Source organism: Nyctereutes procyonoides, unplaced genomic scaffold (genome assembly GCF_905146905.1).
Source record: "Nyctereutes procyonoides isolate TBG_1078 unplaced genomic scaffold, NYPRO_anot_genome, whole genome shotgun sequence".
Classification (NCBI taxonomy): Eukaryota; Metazoa; Chordata; class Mammalia; order Carnivora; family Canidae; genus Nyctereutes; species Nyctereutes procyonoides.
In genome coordinates this window covers 16,573,836-16,599,420 of record NW_026575020.1, presented here as the reverse complement: position 1 = coordinate 16,599,420, position 25,585 = coordinate 16,573,836, and the positions used below count along the sequence as shown (strand labels likewise).

The 25,585-nt window shown below is 38.8% G+C and overlaps 1 protein-coding gene across 2 annotated transcripts in view; it reads right to left on the bottom strand.

Moving 5' to 3' along the window:
• The window catches only part of MED13 (mediator complex subunit 13), a 105,035-nt gene extending 90,190 nt beyond the window's left edge, over positions 1-14,845 (bottom strand). For both annotated transcript variants that reach the window (XM_055320304.1, XM_055320311.1), the window contains exons 1-3: positions 14,679-14,845; positions 12,541-12,775; positions 4,763-4,931 (exon numbers count right to left, since the gene is read on the bottom strand). In XM_055320304.1, the coding sequence (XP_055176279.1) occupies positions 4,763-4,931; positions 12,541-12,775; positions 14,679-14,744 (470 nt within the window). In that variant the 5' untranslated portion in view covers positions 14,745-14,845. The remainder of the gene's footprint in view (positions 1-4,762; positions 4,932-12,540; positions 12,776-14,678) is intronic.
• Positions 14,846-25,585: the final 10,740 nt, after the last annotated feature.

The window sequence follows — 25,585 nt, the reverse complement described above, 5'->3', positions numbered from 1 at the left end:
TATAAATATACAGACAGCCTTCTTTATCCAGTAGGCTTCCTAAACATTCACAGCCAAGCTTATACTCGCTAGTCCGGAGACTGCAGGACTTCTCTGGGGAAAATAATTAAAGGGATGGAGGTGGGGAGGAATACATACAGATATGTAGTTGGGCAACAGGCACCCAATAAAATGGCCAATCACCATACTAAAGCCTGCAACTTCATAGCTACTTACATACAAACAATTTCCAGTTACCATTTTAGTGCCCAGAAGCCTCAGAGTTAGAAAAGAAGGTAATTCATACATTCTGGATCCCAAAATACTACGTCTCACTTATTCCCTTCCCAGGAAACTACTGGAGGATGGGCACTACCAAAATAGTAAAAAAAAAAAAAAAAAAAAAAGTGAACGTGAGATCTAGGAAATAAGGGATCTAACCAAAAAAGGCAAAGGGAACAAGCCTATAAAACAACCAGTCCAAAGTGGAACAGAAGAATGAAAGGCTCAAACAGAGATATTAATAAGAGAGAAAAAAGAAACTAGATTACACAAAATAATAAAGATTGGGGGGCAAGATTTGTACTTCCGGTAAATACTCCAGGAGTCAATTACCAATAGGTATTTAGATGAGAGGTCAGCAAACTTCATCTGAAAAGAACCAGTGAGTAAATATTGTAGGCTAAATATTTTAGGCTTTGTGGGTCATCTGTCCTATTACATCTGTAGGATTCTGCTAAAGTATGAAAACAGGCATAAAATAAAATAATCTATAAGTGAATGAGCTTAACTGTGTTACAATAAAACTTTATTTATAAAAACAGGTGGCAGGCTATATTTACCCTGTGGAGTGGTAGTTTACCAACCCCAGACATGGATAATTAAATGAAAAAAGAGATAAATCATTAACACTGAAGAAAACAAAAAGATACAGAGGAAATGGGATATAATTCTAATATACTATATGGCTGGGCTACAAATAATATTTAAATAATCATAATATAAACTATATATTTTACACCAAATCTTGTAATCTCACCAACAAGATAAAAAAGAAACAAAACAAGAAGAGTATATACAAGTGGCTGGTATGGAGGGAGAACTGTAAAACAGCTAAACCATCAATACAAACTCAGTAAGTTAGGGGCACCTGGGTGGCTCAGTCAGTTAAGTGTCTGACTTGATTCTGGTTTGGGTTAGGATCTCAGGGTCATGGGATTGAAACTGTATTGGGCTCCACACGCTTGGCAGGGAGTGTGCTTAAGATTCTCTCTCCACCTCCCCCCGGGCACTCCTCTTGCTTGCACTCTCTCTCTCTCTAATAAATAAAATCTTAGAGTCAACAGATTAATACTGAGTAACTAAAATAACTGAAAACTCAAGAATAAGCATGTTATCTGCTGTTAATTTTTAAATAGGTATATTAAAAGAATTAAAAGGGAATGCCTCTGAAGAGCATATCTAGTATTTGGTACTTAGATCGCAGTTTTTTTTTTGTTTTTTTTTTGTTTTTAAGATTTTACTTTTTTATTCATGAGAGACACAGAAAGAGGCAGAGGCATAGTCAGAGGGAGAAGCAGGCTCGCCTCAAGGAGCCCGATGTGGGACTCGATCCCAACATTCCAGGATCACGCCCTGGGCCAAAGGCAGGGACCAAACTGCTCAGCCACCCAGGCATCCCAGGTCGCAGCTTTTCATCAGTTTAGTCCTCAGTAATTTGCTTGACTTCTTAAAACTATATTAATGTTTATGCTAAACATTGCTGATTACCATCCTGACATTTATTTCCCCTTCTTCTAATTGTCTACCTAATGTCTCTTCTCCCATTTCTTCTTACTAACAAGAAGATGACATGGCAGAAAACTCCTGGGAACCTAAGTCCTTGACATTATTGAACAGACAGAGCAGTATTGGACTCCTACCTCCAGACTCCTTGCTATAGAGAAAAATCAATTCCTATATAAGCCAAGTAGTTAGGTCTTGTCTTTTGCAACCAAATTCATCCCTAACTTGTACAATTTTTTTGTTGACAATAAAGGTTTATGTTCACTTTCAAAGAGGAAGAAAATGAAAGAGATTTGATTGTCCAGTCTTCTCTACTCATCCTTTCTACTAAAACTAAAAAGAGAAGTTTGAAAAGGTTCCAGGTGTACATTGAAAACAATGTGTACATAGACATAAAAGATGGGGATGCCTGGGTGGCTCAGCTAGTTAAGTATCTGCCTTCAGTTCGGGTCAAGATCCCAGGGTCCTGAGATGGAGCCCCTCATGAGGCTCTGTGCTCAGTGGAGAATCTGCTTCTCCCTCTCTCTCTGCCGTTCCCACCTCTGCTTGTGTTCTTGCTCTCTTTATCTCAAATAAATAAAATCTTTTTTAAAAATACAGGAAAAAAAAAAAAGAACGCATAAAAGCATCTCAACAAGGATACTACATAACCAAATGTTTACTTCATATCCTCAGATCTTTCAGGAAAAACTAAAAAAATTTTCCTTTTCTCTCACATCCTATCTTACGGTTTCATCCCTCTTGAAGCCTCACTAATTTAAACAGTGCTTGGAACCAAATCTTCTAAGAAAGTGTGCCTTAATCATATTTAAACTAAAAAGAACTGGGGCACCTGGGTGGCTCAGTCAGTTGAACATCCAACTCTTGATTTCAACTTGGATCACGATCTCTGGGTTGTGCAATCCAGCCCAGAGCTGGGCTCTGTACTAGGAGGGGCGTCGGCCTGGGATTCTCTCTCCTTCTTCTTCTGTCCCTCCCCCTTCTCATGCATTCTCTCTCTCCCTCTAAGTAAATAAAATCTAAAATAAAGAAATCACAGAGAACTGTAGCAGCCTAAAGCTTCTAACTGCACAGGAAGTTATCTTAAAGTCCTCTATCTGGGGAACCCCGAGTGGCGCAGCGGTTTAGCGCCTGTCTTTGGCCCAGGGCGTGATCCTGGAGACCCGGGATCGAATCCCACGTCGGGCTCCCGGTGCATGGAGCCTGCTTCTCCCTCTGCCTGTGTCTCTGCCTCTCTCTCTCTCTCTGTGTGACTATCACAAATAAAAAAATTAAAAAAAAAAAAAAGTCCTCTATCTGCAACTCCTCTAAAAATGTGTCATACTGCTGGGGATTTACCCCAAAGATATGAATACAGTGAAACGCCAGAACACCTGCACCCCAATGTTTATAGCAGCAATGTCCACAATAGCCAAACTGTGGAAGGAACCTCGGTGTCCACTGAAAGATGAATGGATAAAGAAGATGTGGTATATGTGTACAATGGAATATTACTCAGGCATTAGAAACGACAAACACCCACTATTTGCTTTGAGGTGGATGGACCTGGAGGGTATTATGCTCAGTGAAATAAGTCAATCAGAGAAGGACAAACATTATATGGTCTCATTCATTTGGGGAATATAAAAAATAGTGAAAGGGAATAAAGGGGAAAGGATAGAAAATGAGTGAAAATACCAGTGAGGATGACTGAACATGAGAGACTCCTAACTCTGAGAAACAAACAAGGGAGGGATCCCTGGGTGGCGCAGCGGTTTAGCACCTGCCTTTGGCCCAGGGCACGATCTTGGAGACCCGGGATCGAATCCCACGTCGGGCTCCCGGTGCATGGAGCCTGCTTCTCCCTCTGCCTATGTCTCTGCCCCTCTCCCTCTCTCTCTCTGTGTGTGACTATCATAAATTAAAAAAAAAAAAAAAAAAAAGTTTAAAAAAAAAAAAAACAAACAAGGGGTAGTAGAAAGGGAGGTGGGTGGGGGTGTTGGGGTGACTGGGTGACAGGCACTGAGGGGGGGCACTTGACAGGATGAGCTATTTGTTGGCAAATTGAACTCCAATAAAAAATAAATAAATAAATAAATGTCATAAATTTGGTTAACTCAAAGTTCAAAAGAATTACATTCTAAGACTAAACAAGCCTCACACAGAAAAACACAAATTTAAATTACTTTAATTAAAGCAAAATTAGAAGTTTGGTAAGAGGGAACCCCGGGTGGCGCAGCGGTTAAGCGCCTGCCTTTGGCCCAGGGCGCGATCCTGGAGACCCGGGATCGAATCCCATGTCGGGCTCCCGGTGCATGGAGCCTGCTTCTCCCTCTGCCTGTGTCTCTGCCTCTCTCTCTCTCTGTGTGTGTGTGACTATCATAAATAAATAAAAATAAATAAAAAATTTTGAAAAAAAAAGAAGTTTGGGAAGAAGGGTTAACCCAATTCAAAACACAACTACAGATCACTATCTTCAATAAGTATCAATATTACTTAATTTTTTTTAAATTTTTTTTAAATTTATTTATTTATGATAGTCACAGAAAGAGAGAGAGAGGAAGAGACATAGGCAGAGGGAGAAGCAGGCTCCATGCACCGGGAGCCCGACATGGGATTCGATCCCGGGTCTCCAGGATCGCGCCCTGGGCCAAAGGCAGGCGCCAAACCGCTGCGCCACCCAGGGATCCCCAATATTACTTAATTTTAACAGATTATTGTAAATATATTTGCACTACAATTAAAAAAGTGTACTTCAATGCTTAAGCCTCTGCTTTCATCTCACATTTTTTCTATCATCCCAAATCAAAATTTAGATCACTAAATTGACACACAGCCTATTCCCACTTCACGTAAATTCTCAAAATGAATAAAAGGGTGAAGCAGTCGAACAAAATTGAATGCTTTATAGTACTTTGCTGCATATGTCTGTAAGACAGATTGTTTTAGTACACATTTTCTGTAAAGCGGTAATTAACAAATCTAAAGAAATATTAAGAGTTTAAATAAGATATCTTACCTTTTATTTATAGGTTTTTCATCTTTTTCATAAGGCTTTACAAACCATTTGCCAATGCGTACAAAGTTCCGGTTCATTAAACACCGTTCCAACAAATTGTGAACTGCTTTAAATAGCAGAGTTCGACATTCATAGGAAAGCCCATTCTCCCACACTCCATCTTCCTCTTCTACAAGAAAAATGAAAGAAACAAAAAGTAAAGTAGTGGCACTATATCTACTCAGAGCCAAGTAAAAAGTGTGACAGTTTAAATTCATAAGCCCAGGGCAGCCCAGGTGGCTCAGCAGTTTAGCGCCACCTTCAGCCCAGGGTGTGATCTTGGAGACCCGGGGTAGAGTCCCACGTGGGGCTCCCTGCAAGGAGACTGCCTCTCCCTCTGCCTGTGTCTCTGCCCCTCTCTCTCTCTCTCACGAATAAATAAAATCTTTAAAAAAATAAAACATAAAAATAAATTCATAAGCCCTACTACATCTACCACATAAACCCTACTAAACCTTAAAATACTGAGCTACCATTACTTCGATATATCTCTAGACATTAGAAGATCAGGTTTCAAAGTTAGTCCATAAGGAGTAAAACACCTAAGTGTCACGTATTCCATTAAGGTACCTGAAAATTATCTTCCCACTGAATAAAAAGTCAATGATACACTGCAAACATACTGATTTGGTTTTTGTACCAATACAAAGAACATTTGTATAAGCCGGGAAACATTAAAGACACTCTACATCTAAGATGCCAATTTCGAAGCTGGCTTGCTTGTTACTTTGTCCTAATTCCTCCAGCATTCAGCCTGCCAAAAAAAACTAGCCAGTTAATAATTAACTAAAAATATTTTATGTCCATCAGCATTCTAATCCACAACTCAACTATAAAAATAAGTGATGAATAAAAAGGAAGCTTTTGGCACAGAGCCTAACAAGCAATGCATTATTAGCCACCTTAGGTCTCTTCAACCAAATGATTCCCACAATTACTATTCAATACAGGATCCCTCTACACGGGGAAGAAATTTTAAAATACAAAGGCTTAAATTTTAAATAGAACTTCCAATACGAAGTTATAACTACCTTCACTAACTACAAAGCCTCAATTTTGCCAGCACATCTATTAACCACTCCAAGTTAATTTACCAAAAATTGTTAGCATAGTTATTTCTGGATAAGCCTAGATGTAGTTCAAAAAATTTTTTTATTCTCTATCCACTTTTAATCTTAAACAAAGCATCCAATGAATTCTGCTACAAATGATAATTGAACTTTTATTATTTCAAACATAATTTAGTATAATTCCAAAGCCTGTATATGTTTACATTTTATAAATATGAGTCATCTTTAAATATAAGTAAAAAATAAATGATAAAAACTTTCTCAACACTAAAAATATCTATGCTATACCCTTAGAAAAATAATAAATTATGATACTTTTGAATAAAAGCAGAAGCATGTATTAAGAGGAACACATGGTTTATATTCATAACCTACAGAACAAATGGGTAGACTAAACATTAACTAAAAAGCATAATGACAGTGGACTTTAACTGCACTAGAAATTTGTGCCACTACAAAGGTTAATGTTGATTTTATGCTGTTCTTTAAAAGTGTTTCATAAATTAGCCAAGTTTTTCAAGTCAATTATTTTTTCCAAAAAAGTAAGACTTTAAAAAAATGAGGTAAGCTTTAGAAAATGACAATACTTGAGATGTGGAATAATTTTAAATAATTAATATTAAAAAGAAAAAAGTTTTACATTCTACATATTTAGACAACCTTATATATGTCCATTTAAAGCCAAAACTTAACAAATTTCACTTTAGAAAACAGTAGACTAGAAGAAAGGGAAATGGCACACAGTGACTTCACTTTAATTATTTAGGGGTCTAATCACAAGTGTATCTTTGAGTTCCTGAGAGAAAAAAAGTAAAAATCAATCTGTTTTCAGCCTAATCAGATTCTGTCATTTCAAAATTAACTAGTCACATCAAGAGTTTTACCTCAACTTACGATTTATGATTACTAAAAATATGCATGCTTTTAATTCCCAGTTATGCTACGAATATCTCCCACTTCTTCACTTCTTTGTAACCTATTTAGTATATTTTATTTTTATTGTCGTTGATCTCAAAAATCCTTACCTTCTGAGAAGCAATGGTTCTAACATTTGTCCTGCACAAGAAACCTTTACTAAAATCTTAACTAATTCTAAATTTGAAAGCCAGAAAGATCCAAGACACAGAGTTACCATTACATATCAAAGTTGTACAGTCACTATAAACTTCAAACATCAGAAAATTATTCCCTTAAAACTTGAGAATGAATTGCCTTCTTTCCACAAAGTAAACAAAAAAGTCTTTGGAATAGTAGAAGCCCATAATACAATAATTTACATACGTTTTTTACATAAAATTCTGAAGATTTTTATTTTTAAAAATCTATCTCAGTTAAACCTGAAGTTAAATGATCTAAGAATACTAACTATAGTTTAGAAATTTAGTCAGTACTTATTTTCAAACATTTCTCCCCCATTGCTCTGAATTTTATCTAGGGAATCTCAGGTGAACTTAATCTATTTTACATTATACCCTCAAATGCCCACAATTTTCATTAACACTAAATGGGAGTTTATGCATGAAACAAGGAACAGACCACTTGTTACGGTTTTCTAAGCCAACAAATAACTAAAGTATATCTTCACCTATACAGCAAATAACTAAGCAACTATCACACTAAAGCAACAATTTTACTTTTACTGCTGAGGAAGTAAGTCCTAATAACACTCAATGAAAAGTCTGAAGGTTTTTTTATTTTGGTGGGAAGGGGGGAATGTCACCTAGAAGTAAGAGCCTCTTCAGTCAACCTTCTAATATCCTGATGATATAGTAACCATAGCAAAATACTGAATACTTCTTGTGTATTCAGATATGAAAAGTGAAATGGTACAATCAACCCACCGAAGACAGTGATATGCACCTCTTACACTAATTAAAACCAGTCCTTGAATCTCAACACCGTATTTTAATAGAGAAGGGAGGTAGTAGGGAAACACATGGCAAATCTTTACCTAGCTCTTTTTAATTTAATCAACCACAGCCTAATGGAAAAAGTCTGCTTAATGCATTTAAATAAATGTTTTTCTCCACTTGTACCTATACCCCCAGAGAAAATAGGTTCAATTTTGTTTATAATGCTTTTCCATTAGAACTCTATTACTTGAAAATTTTTTACAAAATACTTGAAGAAAATGCAACAGTTCAAATGCTAAATTTGATTACCATAAATTTTTTTTTTCCCTGAGGACACAGATTATAGTGATGACAAACTGTGATTCGTCATCAAAATATTTCTGAATGGAGAAAAATTTGAAAATACAAAAAAGCTGATACACCTAGTACTCGTATTCAACATTTTTCTCAAAACTGACATCTTTAAATATCTCCATAGTAATAAACCAGTAAAAAAGGAATCTTTTCCTAAATAATTCTGCCAAGCTAGTAAAACACAACATATACTAATGAATAATGAATGGGTCAAAAATGATGGTAGAAAATACCATGAATTTCCTGAGAAAATAAAGAGAAATATTTAAATGTCTAATTCAGTGTTTGTCTTAAATAATAATTGCCCATTCATAGCCATTCATTCAACAAATATTACTGAGAACCTTAAGCTGGCAGCAGCATTGACCTACAGCAAAACCTGAAAAACTCTGGTTTAAAAAGCCCCCGAATATATGTTGATGATTATCTTTGACGATTTAAAGATACACTTCCTTGCTCAAAACAGGTAGTACATAAAAGAAATATGACAAAGAAAAACGGCCCTAGAAAACCAGTTAAAATAAAAAGCTGGGTAACAAGTACACTATGGAAAAGAAGACAGAAATGAATTAACTCCCTTCAGGATAGTTGGGAGTGCAAAACAATTTTTTTTTTTAAATTTGGCTGACATTAGATTCCTATACTTGGCTGCTGTTTATGTGTTTGCCAATCCTGTTAAAACCTGCCACTTAAGGTTAAATTCCACTATAATTAATATCCTTTAATAAAAGAATCTAAAATTAAATTCTAGGACTAAACAATGGCCCATTTAGTTTAACAGTATTATGATGAAATTCTGGTATAATGAAAGTATTCGGACAAGATGCTAAAATCCCATATATACACCACAGGAGCCAGAAAAAATAACAAATATTTTTAGCCCTGACTGAGTGTTTTTATAGTTCTCCAGGTATCAGTTTTCTCCAAGAGTCTCATCACAGTCTAGCCTACTATGATTTTTTTTTTCTTTAAAGATGCAACCTCAGGAAAGGGAATAGTTTTTATTTTGATTTTGATTTAAGGGAAAGATGAAAAGCCAATAATGACAGCAATAAAATTCCGAAAAGGTTGAGGCACAAAAAAATATCCAGAAAACTCTTCTCCTTCAAGGACACATTAATGGTAATAAAACAATCTTGCTTTAATGTAAATAGTACACTTACAAGAACCAATCAGCCCACTATATAGAGAGACTTGTGACTGGAGGAATTAAGCTAAAATTTTCCTAGGACCAATTTTATACCTCTATCACACAACCGCTAAATGAGGTGTGCTATAAATTTTAAATAAATAAATAAAATAAATAAAATTTAAAAAGCTGTAATCAGAGTTTTGTTCCCTAATCCTTCTTTTATTGATTCAAATATCTATTCTCTTAGAGGAAGCAAAGCACAAAGTTTAAAAAAAAAAAATGAGTTTTTGGCTTTGGGATTCAAGGGATATTCTGAACAAATCTCTTCCTGGAATGTTACAGTTAGGCCAATACTAGTTAGCAAAAATCCTAACCCCAAAATCATTAGGTCTTTGCAAACTACTAAACAGTACTGACCACTGCTATAAAACAAGTAAACTGAAGGTCTAAAATATGTATCAAATTAGATTTGGTTTGCTGTAAGAGATTTTAACCAATTAGCAATAAGGTGAATTTACATTGTTTCTAGACCTCATCTACACTCGAAAAGAAAATGACCCAAACCCATGCTACGTGATATTCCGACAGGCAAAATTCAAAATGCACTATAGAACCTGATCAGACTCTTCAGAACTACCAAGATCATCAAACAAGGCAAGTGTAAGAAAATATCACAATCTAGAATAGCCCAAGGAGATATGACAACTAAATGTAGTGTCCTGGATGAGAGCATAGAATAGAAAAGAGAATTTTAGATAAAAATAAAAGAAATCCAGATAAAGTACAGACTTTAGTTAATATCAGCATATCAATATTGGTACATTAGTTGTGAAAAATATTAATAGTAACAACAAAGAAGCTGGGTGAGAGCTATACAGGAACTCTCTATAGCATCTTTGCAAATTTTATGTACATCTAAAACTATTTTGAAATTAAAAGTTTATTATTTTAAAATACACTATGGAAAGAAATAGGATTAAGCAAAGGCAATGCTGTACTTTTATTACTGAATATTTCAGTTAGCAAGAAAAACAGAATTCTAATCTTTGTTTTTTTTTTTTTTTAATTCTAATCTTTGCAAATAGAATGCCTTCCCTCTTTCCCCCACCAAGAAGGGAAATACCACCATAATCAGAAACATTTTAATAACAAGATGTGGTAGGTGCTGAACCAAACAGAAGGGCACTGCCTCTGCCTGCAAAAAGCAAGCTCAAACTAAATTAACCAGCTTTTTAGTTACCACCTGGGTCCTTCCGGTTCCCCTTTCCTCAGTGCTACACCTCCACTTGGAACTCAGGATTGCCTCCTGCAGCTGATGCCACCCCTACTGTCCAGCTGCTCTCTTCTCAGGGGAGCTTAAAAGAAGGGAATAGAGTGCCACAGATGGGAAGAAATGAAAAAGGGGTTAGCTAGAGAGACAGAGGCAGACTAATTATCCCAAAAGGGAGGCAGACGGTGTCCCTGGAGCAAAGAAAAAGGCGAGACAAATATACTCCATCTGAAAAGACCTTATTATTCTTTAAGATATGTCTGATTTTAAGTAACAACATTCTAAAGTAAACGACAAGTGGAGGGGGGAGCTAAAACATTAATTACATAAATATCACTGACTACACACATTGTTTAAAACAGTATAGAACAGGCTTTGGAACAGTAATTATAATTATACATACTACTCTTAATACGTTTTGCTATGCCATTTCGATTGCTTTCACTGATAAGTTTTTTTAAAAATTAATTACCATTCAATGGCATTCAGCAAAATCTAACAATTAAAACCTAATCTTCCAAAATTATATCCATTCACATTCAAGATCAGCATTTTAAACTACAGGTATTACCATTTAAAAAATTATGCAAAAAAGCAAAGTTAAACTACAGAAGCAGTTTTTTTAAACTGTAGCCCAGTTTACGAGAAAATATATTTAGCTCATAACATGAAATTTAGGGGGAAAAATCCACACAGTGTTTTAATATACATCAAAAAAAGCTCACACTTAACCTTAACATGCTTTCAAAACATTAGTCCCACTATAGTAAAACTAAATACTACGCATCTGTTAAAATTATCTTTGATTCTACAAACTGTATTACACGGAATCTGGGGGGGGAAATGGTGCTCGGCCAACCTTATTAATACTAAAACCCCCAAGTCAGCATAATAGTTTATCAACTACTTTGTATCTGTATAGTTTATAATTTATCAATAACATTAAAAGTCTCCAAACATTTTAGTAAGGTGGTTTTTATGACCACTTAAAGATTAAAATCCAGCATATCAAAGTCAACTATCAAAACAAATATAACACATGCATTCCTACAGAAATGTTAGTCTTACTAAGAACTTATTTGAGACAGTCACCTGGATTACATTACATCCAAAAATAAAATAGGTCTTATAGGTCAAATGGACAATATTAGAAACTTCAGAGTACTCAATTTCAAATGAGAATGTTTTTTATTAATCTAAAATTCCTAAATTTACCTGTTAAGAATTATGACCAAACATCTTGCTGAAGTTGTTGGTACCTTGCAGCAAATAACTAATCATTTACATTCCTATCATCAAAGATCCACTTAACACTGACTCTTACAATGTAAAGTAAGCACAAGCTTCAATGATTATGTGAAAAACTAGTTTCTCTTTCTAAAGTAATATTTGGTCCCAAAAGTCAAGAAAATAAGAATTGGTCTTCTAAAAGTAGTCCTATTGATAGGTTCACAATAAAATTATTTCTGTGTAACTTTTTAGATTATGATCCCAATGTCCTATAAATGAGTTGGCACTAGTCTCATTTTAGTGACAGTCTTTGAAAGAACACTAAAAGAATCACTGTCCAAGAATAACAAAATTAACATATGCTTTCATATGTTAATAACCACAATTAACAAAATATACACCTTGAAAAAAATACATAAGAAAGTTACAACATTTCTAGAAACTCCTACCAAATGTCTGCATATTGATACAGAAGAGAGCAGTGGCAGAATGGACTCAAATGGTGAATTACACATGCCTGCAAATTACTTCTCCCTCATTCCATTTTTCTTAGGTAACATGCCTTCCTTGTGCCCTATTCGCAAGAAAATACACAAGGATGCTGGGTGGTTAAAGAAAAAGTTATTCAAGGCTAAAGCCTGCCATAATATGGATAATTTAAGTAAAATAAAATAACCACAGAAACATAACAGTAAGCTAACTTTTTTATCTGGCTTCACATCTAACAGTGTTTCACACACAAGAAAAATCTTAATTTGTAATATAAATGATTTTTAGGAAAAGTATACAACGTTGCTATGTATCATTGGTTAAAAATAAGTTGCCTTCACCTGACAAGTCATGGTGAATAAGATCAGCAAAATTGGGGTCTTCACCCCACCAAAATATCCACAATTCTCTTCTTCCAGGTCTTTGATCTCGCCGCCAAACACCAAGTACATCTGCCTTAAGGCAGCGACTAAAACTGCTCAAAATGGGGTCTTCCTCTGTCACCGGAAACAGAATAGGGGCAGAAGTTGGGCCTTGCCATACATATCTTTTCCATTTAATTCCCGTCAAGTCAGCCTAAAGAAAAGAAAGCATGAGTATTACAGCACATTCACTCAAAGTCAATAGTACTCACTCTTAAAGCCCTTTATTTCATTAAGACATTACAATTTTTCAATATATACTGAAGATATTAAAGCAGATTGACCAAAAAAATGATTCTTTGATAATTCAACAACCCAAAATTTAAGGAAAGGAACTAAAACTGTGAAAATATTAACACTGACATGTCACTGAGCATCAATAAATAGATGTCCCTAAGAAAAATAAAAGACTTAAAAATGTTTAATATAAACATGTACTTTAATACTGCACACTTAGTAAACATTTCCTCTAAGTTCTGTTCCAACTGGTCACGTTTGTTCCCTGGTGTCACACTGTAACAGAAAAATTTTTAAAGACTTATGATTCCATGTTTATAAATTGATGGCTCCAATGAAATGAGAACTATAGTTGAAAAAAGTGTTCACGTATCCCTTTTAGGCAAAGTGAAATAGAGAATGCACACAAAGAACTGTCAGATTTGTACTGGTCTATTTTCAAAGAACCTGATCCTAAAAGTACCAAAAATAGACGGAGTCAGAGAAAACAGAAATGTAAAACCTGATGTTATGTTTTATTGCACCCGAAGAGATGCTGATTAATGGGCATTGTACAAGAAAACATTTTATAAGAGGAAAGAGCATTAAAAGAAACAATTTGGCACCGTGAAAAAATTCGACAGGGGGAATTTAGTAATTCTTTAACTTAGAGGTGCAAAGCATAAGGTGCCAAAAATGAAACTGCTGATACATGACTGGCAGTTTACACTTGCCAACTAGTTGTGCTCCGCCCACTCAGTTCACTTACCTATCACATACTCTTAGTATTTCTCCTAGCACACAAAAAATGAAAAAAGTCAGTCACTGAAACTTTAAATCATGGACGAAGCTAAGCTACTGTCCAATTGAGGGCTAAATATTTGCAACAGTTGGTAGTTTTCAAAAACTGTGGTAGTTGGTAGTTGGTAGTTTCTTAACTGTGGATGTTACCAGAACTGGGCCAACCTATACAATTGTCAGTCCTGCATCCAGCTTCCCTAGACTTTTCAATATAATGAGAAGCAGCCTGCTCAAACCAATCTAAAAATACAAGTAAAACAAATAACAGCAACAAAAATTAGTGCAAAATCATAGAACCTCCTCCACTAGTCCCATTTCACTCTCACACAAACATAATGTTCTATTAAAAGCAAGACGGCTAAAAATTGTCAAAATGGCAAACTGTTTTCAAAGTTCAAAGACAAAACATGAAACGGTATCTATTGGTTTTTACAGAGAGATCTGAACTCATCAAAGGGAGAAACTAATCTTCTGTTAGTTTGACTCATCAGAAAACGTAAAACGAAAAGTTTTTTTTTTTTTTTTTTTTTAGTACATAAGTTCCGGTGTCCTGTTTATTGGGGGGGGGGGGGAACCAAAAGACCAGAGTGTGGCATAAAGGCACTGGGAGAATGAGCAATAATGTAAAGTGTTAAGAAGAGATACATAGTCAATAAGGAGAAAAGCAATAGTCAATAAGCAGGACACATAGGGAAATGGGAGTATCCTGCCAGATAAGGAGCACAAGTTGAAGACAAGACTACGGCTGAGGAAGAGTCGGAAACGGGGGAGAAGGAAAGAAGAAAAAACAAAAAAAAAGCCAGCAGTCCTAAAGCAGAGCTCAGGATGGGGGCTGAGCGAACGCGTTTCCTGGGGCTGGTGCGGGGCTCGGCCGCCGCGCCGGCTCCGGCTCCGGCTCCGGCTCCGGCTGGGCCTAGCCTGGGGACTCGGGCATCTGGATCAGACCCGGACCCCCTCCCCCACGGCCCAAGGGCGCACCTCGCGGCCCCCTCCCCCACCGCCCCGCACGCCGCGGCCCCCGCCCGCGGGCCCTCACTCACCAGGCAGAAGAGGTTACAGTGACAATCTTCCAGGCTGGCCCCGTTCGGCACGAAGGAGGAACTCATCGTCCCTCACAGCAGCCGCCGCCGGCGCCACAACCCACCATCCGCCATTACCGCCGCCTCCGACCAGAGAGAGAAACACAGACACCGGGGAGGGCGGGGGGGTGGTGGTTGGGGGAGCGGTGGAAGAGGAGGCCGCCGGGCCGCCCGCCCTCCCCGCCCACCCCCCCCGCCGCCGCGAGCAGCCCCCGCCGCCCGGCCGGCACCTAGCCGCCCGGGGCCCAGGGCCGGCGGGAGGGCCGCGCCGCGCTCCCCCGCGGGCCGGACTGCGGCCGCCGCGGAGCCCGCGGACGCTTGCCCCTCTCGGGGGGACAGAGGAGATATGTGCTCCTTCCACAGGAAAAAAAAAAAAAAACCAAATAAATTACACAATAAATAATTAAAATCGAGTCCGAGAGGGCAGAGCCCGAGCCGTGGAGGGTGCTCCCGGGCGGGGAGGCGCCCGTGGAGGGGCAGGAAGGGCAAGAACCGGGAGAGAAGCCCAGGCCCCCGGCCCGGCAGCGGCGATGTCCTTAAGCCCAGAATCTCCTCGGCGGCGGAGGTGGTGGCGGCGTCTGCGGGCTCAGACCATTCTCTGGCTGTGTCTTCGTGTCGTCCCTGGGCCAGGCCGGCCTAACGTCTGCTCTACTGCGGCCTCACCGCCCGGACGCCGTAGTCTCCCCCATTTTGTGGGCCCAGCGGGCGGCGTTTTTCCCCCTTTAATCCGAATTCACGGGTTTTCCCTTCGCTTTAATGGCGGCCACAGGGACCAGCTCGCCCTCTCTGCTCGCCCATTGGCCGCCTTGGGGTCACGTGGGCCCGGGCTCCGTGGGGAGGAGGAGAGAGAAGGGAGTGAGAGAGGGCCGGGAAGCTTTCGGCGGAGGCGGTGAGCCCTGGGGACCGGACAGCCAGCTGGCGGCTACTAAGACAGCGCCATCTGCTGGGTGCCTCGGCCACTGTAAGATGACCCCGGGCCCAGGCCCTATCTTCCTCCTTGCGGGGGGAATCTACAGCGCAAGAGGGTTCGCATCACCGATCTGAGAATTACATGGAAAACAGTTTGATTTCGTCGGAAAAGAAAGTGTTGCAAAAATTCCCGGGCATTCTCACTTGCAAACCCCCCGAGCTTGGGAGTCAGACGATCTGCGATACAACTTGGACACTTAAAAAGTTGTGATATTAAGAAAGAAAGAAATGTATGAGAAACAGTATAGCCTCGTAGTGAATAACCTGGGAGTGAGAGCCACGCTTCCTTGGGTTCAAGCCTTGAGCCAGTCAGTTCTTGGGGGTCTCAGTTTCCTTATTTGTAAAAAGGGGGAAACATAACCCTATCTCATAGGGATGCTGTGATCATGGAGTTAACACAAATAAACCAGGTAGCCCAGTGCCTGGCACATACACCCATTGCTAACAGTTATCTATTATTGTTGTCATCGTTACCTCATAAGATTATTGTGAGGAGTTGAACCAGTGTATGTAAAGTGCCACCACCGTAACCTCCGTGAGACCCAGAACTTTGTTTTGCTTACGGCTGTATCCCTAGTGCTTAAAAAAAGGTTCCTAGCACACAGTGGGCGCCTGATATTTGTAAATTTGCAAACGAATGAATGGTAAGAAATGGAAACCAACTAAAACGTTCTGTTCCCTTCCCTGTAAAACACTCACGTTCTTTACTGGATTACACTTCAGTGTAAGAGTTCAAACATTTTCCCTGAAAATTTTGGAGAGGAGAGAGAGAGAGACAGCGGGGAAGAAAGGAAAGAAGAAAGGAAGGGAAGAAAAGAAGGAGGGAGAAGTAAAGGTGATTCAAAAGTTAGAAATATTAGTGAGTTAGCATTTACCATAATTTTACATTATAGTTGTGTCTGTAATATAAATGGAAGAGTCACTTCCTGGTCACTTCTTCAGCTATGAAATGAAAAGCATTCCTCATTCACCCATTTGTTCATCTATGATGATTAAGAGTCCAAATCTTGAAGCCCAAATCCTGTAGAAAAAGTTCTGCCACTGTTTCATTCATTTCAAAGTAAAATTTAATCCAAGATTAAATTAGTTTCTCTTACTCTGGGGGATGCCTGGGAGGCTCAGTGCTTGAGCACGTGCCTTCAGTTCAGGGCATGATCCCGGGGAACCAGGATTGAGTTCAGCTTGGGGCTCCCCACTGGGAGCCTGCTTCTCCCTCTGCCTATGTCTCTGCCTCTCTGTGTGTTTATTTATTCATGAGAGACACACAGAGAGGCAGAGACACTGGCAGAGGGAGAAGCAGGCTCCATGCAGGGAGCCTGACATGGGACTGGATCCAGGAACTCCAGGATCACGCCCTGAGCCAAGGCAGATGCTCAACCGCTGAGCCACCCGGGCGTCCCAAATAAAATCTTTAAAAAAATTTTTTTTCTCTTACTCTCGGATTTCTTATTGTAAAATGAGGATAATAAAAGTATTTTTCTCCTAAAGTGTATGGTAAATGAAACTGTAGGTATATGACTTGCCACAGTGCTTTCTAAGTGTTAGCTAATAAAAAACTTTTAAAAATCATTATTGAGCACCTGCGTGCTCAACTGAGTGTGTTCCTGGTCTTTGCTAGGCCTGGGATACAAATATGAATAAGATACCTGCCTGTCCCTCAAGATTCCTGAAGAGAGACATTTCCCACAGAATAAGATAAAATACAATAGAGGTAATTGCTTAAATAAGGTATGTATCAACTACAGCACAATAGGAGCTCTGGAGGAGGAGCCCCAAAGTCAGAGAAGGCATCTTAAAGTAGGTAGCATTTGAAATCAGATTTGAAGGATAAAATGAATTCTTATAAAGCCCTTTGAAGCAGTTAAATCTTATTAAGCCCAATTCAGATCCAAAGGCCACGTATCAAAGTCAATTATACAACCAAGACTAATTTAATCCAGGAGCTCAAATCAGTTGAAGTCCATATCCTTTCTAAGTGAGTGCCAGCACCAGGAGACAGCAATCCTCAGACGCCCCGTAAGGTAAGATACCCTCTCCTCATCTCTCTTTCCCTGAAAGAATCCTCAGACCTTTGTTCCAACTGCTTCTGTCACTCTGGAACATCCTCCCCCACCTTTTAGTTTATCCAAGAAGTAGCCATCCTCTTTAGAAGTCTTGCCCTCCATTGCTCAGTCTCCAACCTGAGGACATGCCTCAGCACTCCAGAGGCCAGTAGAATCTCCCAGAAACCCACAAGGTGCAAAGTAACATTTGATTGGCTTTTCATTTGACTGGTAGTCTTCTCAAAAAGAAGAGAGAGGAGATAGGAAGAAGACCCAGGGGAAAAATGTCTCAGAGAGGATCATGAAAGGAGCAAGACAGAAAGAGAGGAGTGAAAAGGCAAAAGAGAGAAATAGAGAATGGAGAAGCTAGTGGAGGAAAGGGACCCCAAATATGAGAGGAAGGGGAACATCATGGTGAGAAGAGAAAAGACCAATATAAGCACACACAGAACATGTGAGTAACCACCTACCTTCTCTTAGAATGAGATTTTGTGCAATTTTAAAAGTAACAGAAATGAATTAAAATAGTATACATACATTGTCAAAAAGATACAGGAAAGTATCTTCTGTTTGGAAGTACAGGAAAGTGTAAAGATGAAAAAATTTAAATGTACATTATTTTTTAAATGCCCATAATGTCACCATTCATAATCAACCATATTTTAATACTCTGACGTTTTTCCTTCCAGACTTTTCCATTGATATCTATGTCTATATCTACCTATCTACCTATCTCCCACAGTTGAAGTTATATATACATTTTACTACACATATTTACTATCTAGGATGTGTCAGGTCATGTATGGACAAGGCTTAGGATATACAAGGAGCACATAATCTTGCTAGATGTGGCAATTGGATAGTTGGATCAACTGGGATCAAAACTCCACACCACTGCCTGCTAGCTCCCTAACTTTGAATTGCTCATTGGTAAAATGTGTATGCAGCAATAGCACCTAAATGTTAAAGTTGTGACAATTAAAAGAGATAATCAAAGTAAAATAAGAGAGCCAATCAGGAATGTTAAGATGAATGTTAGACATTGCCTTGGACGATAATCACCTATTATCTTTCCTCTTTGAAACATGGATTTGCTCAGTGATCTACATTTAAAATTGTTCTTTAACTCCTTCACCGTTTTAAGGACTCCATTCTCAATAGGATAGTGGATGTATCTGGCCTTCAGGAAGGGTGAGAGTTACATCATCTAAATAGAGAAAGGGCAATGTCTGACCTAAGGACTAATGTTTCCCACCTACTCTGAAAAATCACAGGATTGGGGCACCTGGGTGGCTCAGGGGTTATGCATCTGCCTTTGGCTCAGGTCCTGATCCCAGGGTCCTGAGATTGAGTCCCTTATAGGGCTCCCTGTGGGAGCCTGCTTCTCCCTCTGCCTGAGTTTCTGCCTCTCTCTCTGTGTCTCTCATAAATAAATAAATAAATAAATAAATAAATAAATAAATAAATAAAATCTTTAAAAAAATTATTGAGATAGGTTGCCTTTTTTTTTTTTAACCAAACCTTTCAAAATCCATGTGTGTATTTTCACTTACAGCATGTTTTATTTAGAATGAGCCATATTTCAAGTGCCCAATAGCCACACATGGTTAATGGCTACTGTGTTGGATGATACACGTCTACAAAAGCTGTAAGTTAAGGACCAATTAAGCTGTGGAGTGAGTGGTCTTGAGCCTGGGGACAATATTGATTTTCTTAAGGTCATGTTAATGGTTTAATGTTGTACTTGATTCAATTAAAAAAAAAAGTCTGAGGTGAATGCACAGACACTACTTTGTTGAATATAGAAATAAAGTATATTAGCAAATTGAGCCAATTAAGAAAACATTTCAGTTCTAAGTGTCAAATATCCTAAACTGTCTTAAAAGTTGACCTGACTTGCCATTTTTCTTAGTACTGTAGCATCTACTCTTAAACTCAATTTTCTCAATAAACATTTTATTTTAATATTAAATTTGAAGCCAATTCTCCCTAGTTTCCTCACTTTGAAATTTTTTTTTAAGATTTTATTTATTTATTCATGAGAGACACAGAGAGAGACAGAGGCCGAGACACAGGCAGAGGGAGAAGCAGGCTCCACGCAGGGAGCCGGATGTGGGACTCTACCCCAGGTCTCCAGGATCACACCCTGGGCTGAAGGCGGGGCTAAACCGTTGAGCCACCCGGGCTGCCCTGCCCCCCGAAATTTGGTTTGTAAACCCTCATAAGCAAATCAGATAATCCCTTTCCTCCTTATCTTTATTCTACTTGAAGTGGTCTTTTAACTGCTCTGGATCTCAGTTTTCTCAATTATGAAGAGGTTGGATTAAATAATTGCTACGATTTAACGCCTAATATGTAACACTTAATGGATGTCAGGCACTGTGCTAAGTATTTTGCATTAATTATCTATTATCCTTTCCACAGGCTTCTGAGGTAAGTACTATATTATCCCACTTTTCCAGATTGGGATACTGAGTTTTAGAGAACTTGCCCAAGGTCTGTAGAAGTATGCTAATAGAGCCACGTCCACAGGGAGGGGCTCAAGAGAAACTTCCTGCAGGGACAGCTGAAACTGAATCTTGAAGGATGAGTTGAGTTAAGCTAGGAAAAGATTCAGGTGAAAGGAGAAAGAGAAGGACAAAAGGAAGAGTTGGGGTGGCGTGGGGGAGGGGAGATGATGACTGGAAAGTTTGGTGTTGGTAAGAAAAGGTATTTGGCTGAAGAAGTAACCCCAAGGCCAAATTATGAAGAGTTTGGATTTTATTCAGAAGAGAATGAGTAACCACTGAAGAACTTTAAACATGAGAGTACCGAGCTGAGATTTGTTTTTAGAAGCAACATGCCAGACGTGTTGGGGGCATTATGAAAATCCAGGCGGGAAGGGAAGAGGCCTGAACTAATTAAGAGGAGCTTATCTAAAAATGTCCTTTCTGGGATGTCTGGATGGCTCAGTTGGTTAAGCATCTCTTTGTTTCAGTTCATTTCCTGATCTCAGGGTAGTGAGATGGAGCATGGCAAGCTCAAGTTCTGCATCAGGCTCCAGGCTGGCTGTAGAGCCTGCTTAAGATTCTCTTTCTCCCTCTCTCTCTGCTTGTCCCCTGCCCTTCTTTAAAAAAAGACAAAGAAAAAAGAAAAAGGGTGCCTGGGTGGCTCAGTCAGTTAAGCATCTGCCTTCAGCTCAGGTAATGATCTCAGGGTCCTGGGATCAAGTCCTGCATCAGGCTTCCTGCTCAGTGGGGAGTCTGCTTCTCCCTTTATAACCCCCCCAGCCCCCCCCCCCCGCTTGTGATCTCTCTCTCTCTCTCTCTCAGATTCTCTTTCTCTCCAAATAAATAAATAAAATCAAAAGAAAGAAAGAAAGAAGAAAGAAAGAAAGAAAGAAAGAAAGAAAGAAAGAAAGAAAGAACCATCCTTTCTGATTCACATTTATTCCCTCTATTAAGGCATCAGCAAGGAAGATAGGGAAGTAGAAAAAAATCACTTTTGCAAAATGCTGAGCATTCCTTTCTCTCTAAGCAGATGATTTTTCTCAGAACAGCCAATGTTGAGAGAGGAGACAAGTGCAGTTCTCTGAACCTACTCCTCCTGCTAAAAAGTTCCAGACAGGACTTTGATCTCACAGGATAATTATTCCTACCCAGATATAAACCGGCTTGCAATTTTATTATTCTCTTCCCCCAAGGAAAGGTTTACAGGAATTTAAAAGATGTAATGAGCCAATAAAAATAGGAGATTATTCTAGAATCTCTTATTTCCACCATGTAGAACTTACATGTATGTAAGGGATTTAATAGTAACATAGACAAATATAATAGCTTCATACCATATCTAGCACTAGCTTTGACATTCACTCATCCACTTATTCATTTTATACCTATTGATATTTACTATGAGCAGGGTTCTGTGATAGGTGCTATAATGATGAGGCAATATGCAACAGTACATCAGAAATAGATCTGACTCTGAAGAAGCTTACTAATTCTCAGACAGTAAGATACATTAAATAAATGTAAGTTGTGTTTGAAAATGGCTGTAGAACAAATATTGTGGAATTGAAAGAAGATGGGGCTACCCTAAGTAATAAGGAACAAAAGGCTAGTGGAGTAAAACTTTGCATTTAAACTGGACAATAATTTATGCATAAGATTTGGACTTGTAGAGATTTGGAGAAGAGCAATTTAGGCCACTGATTCCCAAACTGGACTTGGAAAACAAGGTTCTGAAGAACATTGGAAATTCCACATAAAAATGGTTCTTGATTGTGCTGGAACTGACCTATTCTTTCTCAAATTGATTTCCTTCTCTCCCTCTGCCATGTTTTATATTTCAAGAAGTTGCTCCTTGCAAATGACATTTCTCGGGCTCCTTTATCAATTTCCTTGTGGTTTGGTTTGGCCAATGCAGGCAGGGGTGGCAGATGAGGGGCCATGGAGAGACTAGGTCTTTCCTTCTCCCTCTACTTCAGACAATATCTCCAGTAGTGGCTGCATCCTTTTTGTGGTTCCAACTGCAGATAGACAGTCCCTCTCTCGCTGGTCCCAGCTTCTGCTGGCTAGTCCTGGCTCTTGTGCCATGTGTTTCTTATCTACCGATGCATATTAAATTACCTTGAAACTTCAAGGCTTAAAACAACAAATATTTTATTATCTCCCACAATTCTTGAGATTTAGTAATCTGAGAGTGACTTAGCCAGGTGATTATGGCTCAAGGTCTCTCATGAGGTTGAAGTTAAGATTTGGTTGGGGCTACAGTTATCTCAAGGCCAGAATAGGGCCAAAGAGTTCACTTCCAAGTTCACTCGCATGGCTGTTGGCAGGAAAATAGCTCCGAGCTGGCCACTGGCCAGAGACTTCAGCATTCTGCCAGGTGGCCTCCTCAGAGCTGCATATAACATGGCAGCTTGCTTTTCCACCAGGAAGCTACCCAAGAGATAGAGATGCCAGAATAGAAGCTGTAGTCTTTTTAATAACCTAATCTCAGAACTAACATACCATCACTTTTGCCACAGGATGTTGGTAACACAGACCAACTGTGATACAGTGTGGGAGGGGCACACATAAGGGTGTGAATACCAACAGGCAAAGATAATTGAGGGCCATCGTGGAGGCTGGCTACCATAGTCCATTCTCTCTCCCCAATGATTCAGGTTCCTCTCACATGTAAAATGTACTTACTTTCTCTCAAAATCAGCAAAAGTCTCTTACAGCATCAGCTTGAAGTTAGCATGTCATCATCTAAATCAGGTCCCAGTACAGTTGTGGCTCCCTGGCTATCTTTCCTTAAGTATAGCTCCTTGAGGCCAGTCTCTCTCCCCTACAGAAGCTAAGTGACAACCTAACTGTCCTCCATTTACCCAACATATAATGGTGAGACAGGCATTATAGGGTAACTGCTACAGATATTCCTGCTTAAAAAGAGAGAACAATGCAGGCACAGAGGAGTCACTGGTCCATCACAATTCCTAAACCCAGCTGAGAAAATGCTAAGGGTTCCTTGATTAAGTCTCAAGGTCTGGGAATAATTCTCCCTGGCTATGAGCTTCATATTCTGGGGTCTTGTCTTGGTTCTGACTTCTGTGTCATCTTCCCTTTTTGTGAAAGATAGCCTATGTTTATAGCTGAGGAATTTTCTCAGCCTACTTTTTGCCAGTAGAACTTTGAGAGACTGATGGCCTTTTTTCATTTTGTACTATCTCTATCTTTTTTTGGTCCAAGATGGCAATGTTTCTGCATACACACTTCCTTTAAAAATTTTGTGAGTTTTCTGTAAATCTTATTGGAGTCCAATCTATTAGACAAAAGCTATACCTACAAATATTATTCTGATGAGATGCCTGAGGAATAATGATCTTTAGCTTCCTAGATGCTTTATCATTTCATTGAGAGACTATGTGAGACATACCTTTAATCTCCTTAGAAAACCTTTTACCTGAACAAAATAATACTCTGATACACAACCTTAATCTTTCTGAGACTTTGACAAAAAGATTTACAGTCACCCGATTGGCTTCATCTTTGGACTGTGTTTTACTGGCAATGCCCTGGACTTGATCTTTTCTAGAAGCTATATCTTAATATTAGCATTGTTAACCATTTGGAGAGGCTGAGAATTTCCAAAACCAGCAAATTCCATCTCCTTTTTGTTGAAAGTTCTTCCTCTATTTTACCTCTCTCCTCCCACATGTTACTAAAGGTAACAAGAAGAAACCTTTGCTTGGAAATCTCTTTTGCTAGATCACCCAGTGCATTAGACACATTTTCTACCTTTCAGTTATGGTAGGCAAGAGTGTTGCTGAACTTTTTGCCACTGTATAATAAGGATCCCCTTTCCTCTAGTAGCCAATAACATACCCTTATTTTCTTGCAAGCCTTCACCTGAAGCCTTATCAAAAATTGTGATACCTCTATTAACAGTTTCTTCAAGTACATTGGACTTTCATTAATACTGTCTCCAAAATCCACCACCCAGTTCCAAAGTCACTTCTGCATTTTAAGATTCTGTTACAGGAGAATATCATTTCCAGGCAGCAACAGCTACAGTAATTATCTTCTTCAATGTAACATATTATTCTGAAACTTAGCAGTTTAAAATAAATAATATTTATTATCTAACACACTTTCTAAGGATCAGGAATCCTGGGACCTGCTTGGTTATGTGGTTCTGGCTCAGGGTTTCTCATGAGGATGCAATCAGCCAAGATGTCAGCTAGAACTTCAGGTATCACAAGGCTTCACTGGGGCTGGAGAATCTGTCAAAAAATATATTATATCTAAGCAACACTACCTCCTCCCTTAGTCCCAAGAGCCCTAGAAGGTAGCATCTCCCTCATATTGTTCATCTACAGGTTGTTCCACGATTACCCTTTGAATTCCTCTAAAATGTTAAAAACTAGTTCTCATGTCAGACGCCCTTTACTGAATTCCCTGCCATAGGTCTGTTTTCTGTTCTGGGTCCTGTTTCATATGTTAGTCAACTAAGTCTTGTTGAGTTGAACAAAGTTTTGTTTGAGGTGAACAGATTTCTTTACAGTGGGACTTTTCAGAGCTCTTAATATGCTAAATATTGTCAATCTCCCTGAGAAATCTACAACAGACAGCATTTCCCAAATTCTTTTGATCACAGGCCCTACTTTTGTTTTGTTTTGTTTTTACATGAACTACCAGCTAAGATGCAAAAACCATGAATGAGAAACATCATAGTTCAATTGGAACAATGAGCCTGTAAAGGAAAGCAATAAGAAACATGGTGAGGAGAGGGTGGAGGTTAAATCACATAGGGCAAGGTGTTTGGCCTTGGTCCTATAGGCACTGGGGAGTCACTGAAGGTTGCCTGCTATTGGGTGCAAAGTTGGAATTGTTGAACTAAACTGTTTAATCATAGCAATACCCTTTATTTTTATTTTATATGCAGAATTACCTAGTATAATTAATGATAAAGAGAAAAGAGGATTACATTTTAAGCCCTTTTCTTTCTATTGCCTTTATCTTTGCTCCAAAAGTGCTGAAGAAACTTGGCCCAAGCTTTAGATGTCCCACATTGTTTGGCTTATGCTTTCAATATGGTAGATGAATCTGAAAAAAAAAAATGGGGAAACCCTTAGAAGGAAAGAAAATGCTCCAACATATTCCCTAAAAAACAGCCTTGTCAGAGAAATTAAAAGATAGAGGAATTCTTTTGAAAAGAATTGGTGATAAGAAAAGAAAACAGAAGTCTATCTCAGGGAAATAATGAGCTAGTAATTAGGAAGAAAATAGACATCTTTTCAGAAAAGCAATATTTAAGTGTTTGTGTGTACATGAGTTGCCTATTTCTGCAAAACAAATTATCCCCAATCTTTGTGGCTCAAACAATAACATT